The sequence below is a fragment of the Drosophila miranda genome, chromosome 3 (assembly GCF_003369915.1).
Source record: "Drosophila miranda strain MSH22 chromosome 3, D.miranda_PacBio2.1, whole genome shotgun sequence".
Lineage (NCBI taxonomy): Eukaryota > Metazoa > Arthropoda > Insecta > Diptera > Drosophilidae > Drosophila > Drosophila miranda.
In genome coordinates this window covers 24,484,483-24,493,755 of record NC_046676.1, presented here as the reverse complement: position 1 = coordinate 24,493,755, position 9,273 = coordinate 24,484,483, and the positions used below count along the sequence as shown (strand labels likewise).

At 48.4% G+C, this 9,273-nt stretch overlaps 2 protein-coding genes across 2 annotated transcripts; one reads left to right on the top strand and one right to left on the bottom strand.

The window, feature by feature from the left end:
• The first annotated feature begins 5,475 nt into the window (after positions 1 to 5,475).
• LOC108158082 (sodium channel protein Nach) lies at positions 5,476 to 7,713 on the top strand. The gene is made up of 6 exons (XM_017290230.2): positions 5,476 to 5,687; positions 5,742 to 5,945; positions 6,000 to 6,736; positions 7,210 to 7,327; positions 7,395 to 7,504; positions 7,561 to 7,713. Exons 1-6 carry the CDS (start codon positions 5,476 to 5,478, stop codon positions 7,698 to 7,700), a joined length of 1,521 nt encoding a protein of 506 aa, XP_017145719.1. The 3' UTR covers positions 7,701 to 7,713.
• Positions 7,712 to 9,248, bottom strand: LOC117187694 (WD repeat-containing protein 74). Its single transcript, XM_033390373.1, has 3 exons — positions 9,056 to 9,248; positions 7,948 to 8,995; positions 7,712 to 7,894 (listed from the first exon to the last, which is right to left on the bottom strand). The coding sequence occupies exons 1-3, from the start codon at positions 9,141 to 9,143 to the stop codon at positions 7,780 to 7,782; spliced, it is 1,251 nt and encodes a 416-aa protein (XP_033246264.1). The 5' UTR covers positions 9,144 to 9,248; the 3' UTR covers positions 7,712 to 7,779.
• Positions 9,249 to 9,273: the final 25 nt, after the last annotated feature.

The following is a 9,273-nucleotide window of genomic DNA, read 5'->3' as shown; positions in this document are numbered from 1 at the left end:
ATCCGAGGGCTGGTGACTGCTGCGGTGGCAAACAGCTCGACCGGGACATAATTCGTGCTGCCACAGCCAGAGTCAAAGGGCATCAGATTTATGTAAACGCAGCCTGATTCGGCGAAAAGGCAATTAAGGGATTGCCAGACGACCACAGATGGGGCGCTGATTTGCCCGCAAAAATAGATCGCAGAGTCCCATCTATCCATCGCACAATTAGCTAATTGTACACTGGAACTGGAACCACATCGAGAACTCGAACAGGAGCTTGAGCACAAGGATTACTTCAATAGAAGTAAGCTTCAAGCCCGCCACTCCAATTCGGAGCAGTTTAGTTGAAAGTTTACGACCTCCGAAAGTCGAAAGGAAGGAAGCTCATTAAGGTTGTGGGTAGGTAGTGGGAAATAATCGTAAACAGAAGCATAAAGTATGAATGGATTCCGGGAAAGTTCTGAATGGAATGGTCAGGCCCATTGCCTTAAGATTTTATGTCTACCCCTACCCCTACCTCTACCCGCCCTACCTACCCCTACCACTACTTCTGCTTTTCCTTACAGAACAGAACTTTCTGCATACATAATAGAATAACAGTTTACACATGTTGCCAGGTGCTCAAGCGGCGCTCGTGTGCTGAGCTGTGCTGGGCTGCAGATGGTGCTAACATTGCCACATGCAAATGAGGCAGGCAGGCGGGAGGTGGGAGGAGGACTTAAGCAACTCTACGCGAGGAGGCGGCTGGAGAGGACTTTTAGGATGTGTGGTAATCAGATTATCAAATGCACAGACCCTGGCGGCACCAGACTCTGCACACAAGTCGCCCTGCCCTAAGTGATTTACTGGCCCAGCCGGATGGGGCACATCCTTTATGGCATCGACGGCCAATAACTAACAATTAGGGGGTAAAATGCCTAGGGCCGAGCCAATATGCCACGACGATCTATCTTTCCGCCCCGCTCGCAGCAACGCGTCTTTTATGTGTTCACGCATTCATAATTCCTCATTATGTAGAATGTTCCCGGAAAAACAGGCAGCTGCTTGTCCTGTTTGTCCTGTGTCTCGACGACGCTCGCTTTCACTTTAATGCTTGTCTAACACGCAACAAGGTCCTGGCCATAAAGCTCAGCAGTAGACCAGTAGAGCAGTAGAGGCAGAGCAGTAGATGGCCTGCTTCATGGCCTGGTTACCCATCCCTTACAATTCCTCCTCAATTGAACTGAATGGGACTATCCTTTGTCGGTGTTGGAATCTGTTACCATCTCTAGTTTGTCCTGGCCCTTGTCTTTTCTTTTCATTTCTTTTCGCTTTGTTAATTGCTGCCAGCCGTAAGCCCGGCTAAGAGGAACCTCCTTCCTCGACAGCAGATGTCTCTGACGAAAGGGCTCTGGTCAAGTGTCTCGAGTTGAGATTGCGGCCGAAGAAAGTAAAATATATATAGCATCATTTGAGCCTGTTTATGTGTATGGGCCAGCAGCAGCAAGTGGTTTCCATCCCGGTCTTATTCCGGCTTTGCTAGCTTGATGGCTAGCATTTTCTTGTAAGCCACATTCAGGCGTGTTTCGGTTATTAAATGTGCTCGTCCTTTTTCTCTATCTCCTGAAGCCAAACAGGAAGTGCTGTGTAACTAAGTATCATGAATATTTTCATCAATTCGTGCGGCTCTGGCCCATTCATGGATCTTGACAGCTACCTAATGAATTTTAGATGAATGCTAATTGGAGTTGGATTCCGATAAACGAAATGATTTACCTTTATTAAAAATTCCCTTACCCCAAAGTCGGGACTTATGCTGTTCGAGATCAACATTATCTATCCATTAAAGTGGAATCAATTGAAATTGTTTGCCAACTGCGAATCGGGGGCCCATCAGGAAACGAAATTTGTTACGGGCTCCATACAGTCGTCGGCACAATCGAGTCAAGAGTCGGATGAAATGGGACGCCGATGACGAGCCGATGATGCTGAAGTGGGATGGGGCGGGTTGTTGGAGTGTGTTGTGGTGGGTGTGGGCCCTCTTAAGATAGGAGAAATGTATGTGTGGTAGCTCTTCAAAGGCAAAAGGCCAAATCAATGAATTTAAAATGAAAAAATTCCATGAAAAATAAAGACCCGTATCCTTGGCCTATTCTGGAGCTTTCATACTTTTGGGCGAACACTTTTTGAGGACAGCGTGGGAAGTATCCTTCCCCAGCCACAGGTTACATTTTCGGGAGTGTTAGATGAGAGGAGGGGGGGGGTTAGATGGGGAGTGGAACATCCTTAATAGGCTTAAGAACAGAGCCCAAAGCCGACTTAAATGCAAACGCACTTTATTTAATGACAGGAGCCACAGCATTAGTCAGAGTAGAGAAGGTGGAAACGGGAGTTGGGAGTTACAGCTACAGTGGATACACATTCCCAAGTAGCCTTTCGATGAAACCATAACTCGCCAATAACGGTCATAACTTGTTTCCTTTGAAGTCTGGTCACTGACAAAAACACTGAGCAAAACGCTCAGTAAAAACAGTAACAAAGGAGAAGCATAAATTTACTTTTGCGACCCACTGTGCTGGGCCTACTTACGCGGTGCGTAATCGGAAATCAAATGAAACGCAATTAGTCAGGACCGGGCACCCGGCACCCGGCACCCGGCACCTGGCATCTTCCTTATGCACTGTTTGCCTGCCTGTTTGCTGCTGATGGGATTTGCAGGAAGCTTCGCAAGAAGCGGCGTCTCCCAGGCGGATTGTACTCCTGACCCTTCCCCGACTGGCCCTGAGTGGGTGGCATATGGGACGCCATCGTGATGGGCTTTTTTTTATCACCCCCCCCCCCACCGCGCGGCCCCGAAAGTCATTTCAATATTTTGCGACCCACGAACTTTCCGTTAGGCAATCGAATTTGTGTTTGTTATTTCTGTCGGAGTCAGAGTCGGAGGAGCATAGAGCCATTAAAAATCAATTGGGCCAACAAATGCAAAGTGCCCGGCACATGTAAAACGGAACAATTTATAGCGACTCGAGGCTACCAAAAAAAATGGCACAAGTTCTCAAGGTCTGCCCACGGACAGACACTGGAGCGTAAACAGTGTAGCTTGAGGCCCGTACATCTGGCTACATTCCGCTAAATTGATTCCAAACTGGCAAAGCTCTCCCCCCTACTCACCCCATGCCACGCAAGCATGGAACTCTGGAACGCCCCACTTGGCAGGGGGGATTCATGGTCAGGGCGTGCTCGCAGATTTTAAATTTTGAGTGCCGCAAAATGGGGGCAACTACTTGTGGTACATCAATCTCCGATCAATGTGATTGCACTGCCCCAGCCGCAGCCCCATCCCCATTCCCATACCGATTCCTATCGACTATTATACGAGATAGAGCACTGATTCAGCGGCTACTGTGGTCTTTGCTGCGTCGTTACTATCGTTACCATAAACGCTGACTCGACCCGGAGTCGTCTTCCGATTCGATTTCTACTCCTTAGAGCCAGTCTGTCGGAGGCGGATGCCCGTGGCTCACATGCAGTGCACAACACTTCCGACGGGCTGTGGCCATATCCTTGTCTCCGTCTTCGTCCTTTGTTTCACCCACGCCCCCGACGCTGGGCAAGGGGGTACGGTGGCAACTGGCCAAGATACAAATTGCTGTACCCCAAAGGAAACCACTTGCAGCGAATGGCTGAATGGCTTGCTTCTTTACGATTATGGGGGCACTTCTCATTGTATTGTATTCGGATCATAATAAGGCTCGTTGTGGCTTTCAGCATTCGATGTGAATGCAAATACATGCGGCGCTATTTTACAACCAGAAGACAAGTGTTGTCCAAACAAAGCTTTGGGCCGGCAAACCGACAAAGACGGTTCGATTTGATTGATTTGTCCTTGCTGTTCGTGTTGGGTCTGGCTGTTGGCTTATCATTAGGGAGATGATCTAAGAGCCTTTCGAGTGCGATTGAGTGGCCCCAGGACACATTTTGTTCAACTAATGCCGATCAAACACGAGATGAGAGGAGTGATGCCCAATATCTATAATGGAATCTCTGGCTGTGCTGCTCTCCATACAGTTCTAGTGCCCGAAAACCGGCCAATTTAATTCTTTCCACAAAGTCAGAAGCAGAAGAAACTTTGTTCCGATATTAAACGCTCGCTGTGCTCCGTGCTCTGATTTAATGGCTCTGCTGTCAAAGCTCAGGCGCTCAATTTTCGACGGGGAGGTAGCTAACTTTTAGAGCCAAATTATTTTTTGGCGCTTTTGAAAAAACTTAAAAAAAAGGTGGATCCACCGTCAGAGGAAAGTTGAGCAACGAATTTATAATTTCCAGCAAGGTCTGTGGTCTGGGGTCTGGGGTCTGGCTATGACAGTATTCGTGAGGCTATGTGTATTTCTATCAGGAGCTCACGTTTCACCAGCGCTTCACAAATTGCTCCACATGTCGGCAGATTATTAGGAGGCGATTGCCTATCTTCAATCCGTACCCTTGGTTATGGGGAGAGCGTGGTCGCGATAAGAACTTGTTTCAAAGTTTGTCTCCTGGTTGCGGTATCTGTTCATTTACCTAGCCGAACTTTTATTTGCTAAAACGGAATTAAAAGTTTAGCTTGTCTTCACTTGACTCTAGTTCTCATACTCGAAATATATTTTTCCTTTTACTTACTCGTTGAATTTTCATAGCGAACTGGAGCGCATTTTTCTTCCATTACCATGGAAAACAATTAGCTCGAGGAGGCGGGACAGGAACTGACTGGCTACTAATTAAAATTCACTCAGAGCTGCTCAAACAAGCACAACAACGAATGGAACGAAACAGCATTCGATAAAGTCAACAACTAATTCCGAACGGACCCACATTCCCTTCCCAACATTCAGCTGCAATTTACACAAAAATTCCATTGAATTGAATGCCGCCCAATCCCGACCCCTGCTCTGCTCCAACTCCGTCTTCAAAGCCACGGGTCTGCTGCAGGGGGAACAAAAGTTTTGAATTTTATTGTCCCAGCTTAAAAGCTAGATGCAGAAGATTTGAACACAGTAACTTTGTGACCTGGGGCGTAGAAGGAGAACGTGCAGACAAACAGTCGAGTCGAGTCAAGTCGATAGTCGCACAAGATGCTCGAATGCTCAGATGCTTGGATGCTGCATAGTTTCTCAAGTCAAGATATATGAAGGGCCAACGCAAAGTTTTGCTTCGCACGGAACGGACTGGATTTGTCCGGGCCAGAGCTTCATGTGTGAGAATTTAAAGGAAACTTTGTCGGCTTGTTCGGTGTTTGTGGCACTATGTACATATGTGTGGCTAAAGTCGTGATTTTCATTATAATGGCACTTAGACCAAGAACATAGTGTATCGATTTCCTCGATGGGAGTACTTTATGGAGTCAATCCTTTAAATTATCACTAATGTCGAACAAGTGGCAAACTTTCTCGGGTCGGACAAATTAACGAGTCTATCAACCCATAATTAGGACCACAATTTACTGTCATTAGGCGGGGGTTCCTAGCGTATATAAGCATGCTCCAAGTGGCGCCAGTTGCAACCAACTGTGACATGAAGGACACCGGCAAGTGGCCAGCACCAGCACCTGGCAAGAGAGTCTTGGAAAGGAGGCGGCGCTTGGGCCCCCTGAGATCAGCCATCGCCAGCACCTTCTGGGAGTACACGGAGCGGACCAAGGTGAGCGGAATGTGGCTTCTGCGACGCCAGCGCACCCACGGATTGTCCAGGTGAGTTAGAATTCCACTCCCATCCTTCCTCCCAGTGCACAGGGCAGATTTCAGATTCATTTGGTCCTCGGTGCTGCTGCAGTTGCTCCTGCTGAGTATCTACCTGACCCTCCTACTCTGGCTGAAGTTCTACTCGTATCCCATTCTGAACACCATCTCAAACGATCTCTCCATCACGGACGTGGCCTTTCCCGGCGTCACCATCTGCAGTCCCAAGGTGGTCAACACTGAGCGTGTGGAACGCTACGTCAAGACCCTGTGAGAAATTAAAAAACCCTTTTGAGTACCCTCTAAGGTAACTCCATTTCACAGTAATATTCCCCCAGAGTACGAGATGGCTGATGTGGCAGCAGGGTTCGAGTTCCTTAACGCTTTCACGGACCAGAGCTTCGAGCCGCCGGCCCACGAGAGTTACAGGGTCACCGATGCGGTGCTTCGGATGAACAACGTGAGCGTCTGGGAGGCAGCCATGGCCGTCAGTCCGGGTTGCTCGGACTATGTAAAGAGATGCTTCTGGGGCCACACTGAGTTCCAATGCAACCAGAGCCACGAGTATCTCTCCTTCATACCGACGACGGCATATTTGGGCCCGTGCTGCTCCTTCAACTATAATCCGCGCAACTCCAGCTATGTGCCCTTTTCGGCCAACATCTTTGGCATGGATGGGGGTCTCACCTTTGTCGGCGCTGAGGGCTCTGAGCGCAATCTCAACACGGGTCTTATAGTTCTCGTCCACCATCCCATGGACTATGTCACCGAGTCGGCCTCCTCTGTGACAATCACCGCCCGATCCGAGAGCTTTCTTGAAGTCTCGCCCACCGTACAGAGCTCTTCGGCGGAGGTACTGGAGCTGTCGGAACGAAAGCGGGACTGCCTCATCTCGGACGACTTGAGGCTCCGAAACTACCGGCAGGCCGCCTGCCTGCTCTCCTGCCAGACGGAGGCCATCGTCGCGAAGTGCGGCTGTCATCCGTATCTCCTCCCCATCGTCGGCAATCAGTTCAAGGAGTGCAATCTAAATGATACATTCTGCTACTCGGCCAACTATGGTGAGTTCCTCTTCCCACGGAGCATCCCATGCCTCATTCGGGCTTACTGTCACTTCTGGTTCTTCCCACGCGCATCCTTCAGAGCCTGACAAGGTTCACGTACTCCCCTTCCGACAGCCTTTATCACGTTGTCGCCTTCGCCCTTGGCTGCTGTACTTTTCATGTATTTTCCATGCTGCTGCTGTTGCTTCTACTGCTGCTGCTGCTGCTCCTGATGCGGTGACTGTGGCGTATTGTGTGGGTGCTCTGTTGTCGTCTCTTGTGCTCGCTCATGTTTCATAATTTATATTAAATATTCAGGATACTCACGTGCCCGAGTGTCTGCATTATACGCCATGACTAGGATGCGCCCACAAATCGCTTGGGAGCTCATTTGCACGTTAATAAACCCCTAAAGCGCTCCCTCCGATATGATATGCAAATTTAAAAAAAAAACCAAAGGTTCCCCCTTAACTTAACTTTACTTTTCGCAGACAACTTTAAGAGTGTGCGATGCGACCAGTGTCTGCCCAATTGCTACGATGTAACCTACTCCACGCTGTCCTACAAGACGGACCTCAATCAGCACCAGTTCTCAGTGAGCCGCTACTAGTACGTGCCTTCTTAGTAGAAACATTTTATGAAATCAGCTTAAAATCATATTTGACTCCTCTTTAAGCTCTCGTGAGCTGCTCAACAGCGATAGCTTTGTGCTGCGTGTCTATCTGGCCAAGCAGGTCGTTCCGGTCATTCGAAAGGTGACGGTCATGTCTTGGATCGGGCTTCTCTGTAAGTGCTCTGTAGTGTAACATAACTAGATGTAACTAAACTCTCATCTATTTCAGCTGATCTTGGGGGCATTTTCAATCTCTGCCTGGGCCTGAGCATGATTTCCATTATTGAGTTCTTCTACTACTGCATATATCGCTTGTACATCAACTATCAGCTTCAGAAGGCGCAGTTGCCAATGAAGGCGTGGCAATAGACCCCACTGCATCGATCTTACATATTAATACGTTTTAATATAAAACTTGGATCTACAAATTAATAAGTAAATGGATAATTTAAACTTTCTTCTTTTTCGTCTTCTGCGACTGGTTCGGTCCCTTGCGCTTTTGCTTGGCCTTTTCCACCGTAACAGTCGCTTCAACTTGTTCTCCAGATTCGTCTTCGCTGTCGCTGTTGGGGAGATTAGTAGGTGACATCAAAGATATTCAAATAAAAGGACTCACCCCACAGTCGGCATCTGATCAAACATATACTCGTATTCATCGTCCACAGGGGCTGTCTTGATATTAGGCTTCTGTGGCACTATATTATCAATTTCCTCCTCCTCCTCTTCTTCAGCATCAGCCTCTGGTTTTTCCTCCTTTAGTTGACGGATGAGGATCTTGGTAGCCTTCGATTTAACATAGCATTGATAGAGCAGCACTGTAGAGTCGGCGTCGTGGATGCGCACATAACGATCTAAGCTGGCAGAGCTCAAGAACCGTCCAGTGGGATCCAAATGCAGGTCGCTTATGCCACCCGTGAATCCCTTGTACGTGTGCACATGAGTTTTCATGCGTCGAGTGTCGAAGGCCTTCAGGGCGCCCATTGTGGTACCCGTGTAGATGTAGTTTCCTTGTGCCACCAGAGTCGCGAAGCTCATTCCGTGCTCCTCGCTGGCAAAGCAGGAGACGGGACGGCGCTGCTTGCGGGTGTCGTAGAGGCGAACATATCCGTGTCGGGAGCACGTCGCCAAAACACTGGGACCGTCCACAAAGCCAATGTCACTGTCCCAAACAGGGACCTCCAGCTGCAGATAATCATTTGGCAAGTTCTTCGAAGTAAAAATCTGCTTGCCGTCGGCGCTCAGGTCGTAGACTTTCAGATTATTTTGTCGCTCCTTGCCACCAGTGGCCACAATGTTCCTGGCCTGTGTGCACTGACGTAGATGATCCATTTGGGTGCCAGTAGAGATAACAACAGGTGCCGTTTCTTCTTCAGGGTCTAGCTCCAGGCTTTGCAGCTCCCCATTCCCAATGCCGGCAATCAGTTTTTCGTTGAAGCGAGCCAGGCCAACAATGGGAGCTGCGCTGAAAGTCACATGTCGCGCGGAGAACCCTCCTTCCCCAATGGAATGCAACTCGGCGATGTTTTTACCTCGGCCAAGCAGAATTTCTGTTCGCGACTCGTTGCCAAAAGCCAAAGAAGTGACCCGCGATTCTTTGTCCAAGTCCTTAAGATCACTGATGTTTCTCTGTCCGTGTGGGGTTTTCTCCGAGGCCGGCAGAAGGTCTACAAGAATCGTTTATAATCAATTCAATCATTGTCGACACACCAAATTTTGTGACTTACGTTTGAAAGATCCCGTGTGTGTTCCCACGTAAATTTCATGTTGTGCTGTATAATTGGGGTGCTTAAGATTGGCCGTGGTCCACTTCATCTTAATAAATAGTTGTTTTTAGCTTACTTTACCAATTAAATTACAAAATCTCAACACAAAACAAATGCACGTGCGGGGATAAAATATCGATGGTTTTCGAATTGTGCGATACATCGATGGTTTATTCCGT

Excerpts from the sequence above, each read along its gene's own strand:
- LOC108158082 (XM_017290230.2), top strand. The coding sequence starts at position 5,476 with ATGCTCCAAGTGGCGCCAGTTGCAACCAACTGTGACATGAAGGACACC. Across the intron at positions 5,946-5,999 it reads GAACGCTACGTCAAGACCCT|TAATATTCCCCCAGAGTACG; the intron begins GTGAGAAATTAA and ends TCCATTTCACAG. Across the intron at positions 7,505-7,560 it reads GTCTTGGATCGGGCTTCTCT|CTGATCTTGGGGGCATTTTC; the intron begins GTAAGTGCTCTG and ends CATCTATTTCAG.
- LOC117187694 (XM_033390373.1), bottom strand. The coding sequence starts at position 9,143 with ATGAAGTGGACCACGGCCAATCTTAAGCACCCCAATTATACAGCACAA. Across the intron at positions 8,996-9,055 it reads ACACACGGGATCTTTCAAAC|ACCTTCTGCCGGCCTCGGAG; the intron begins GTAAGTCACAAA and ends CGATTCTTGTAG. Across the intron at positions 7,895-7,947 it reads GATCAGATGCCGACTGTGGG|CGACAGCGAAGACGAATCTG; the intron begins GTGAGTCCTTTT and ends TCTCCCCAACAG.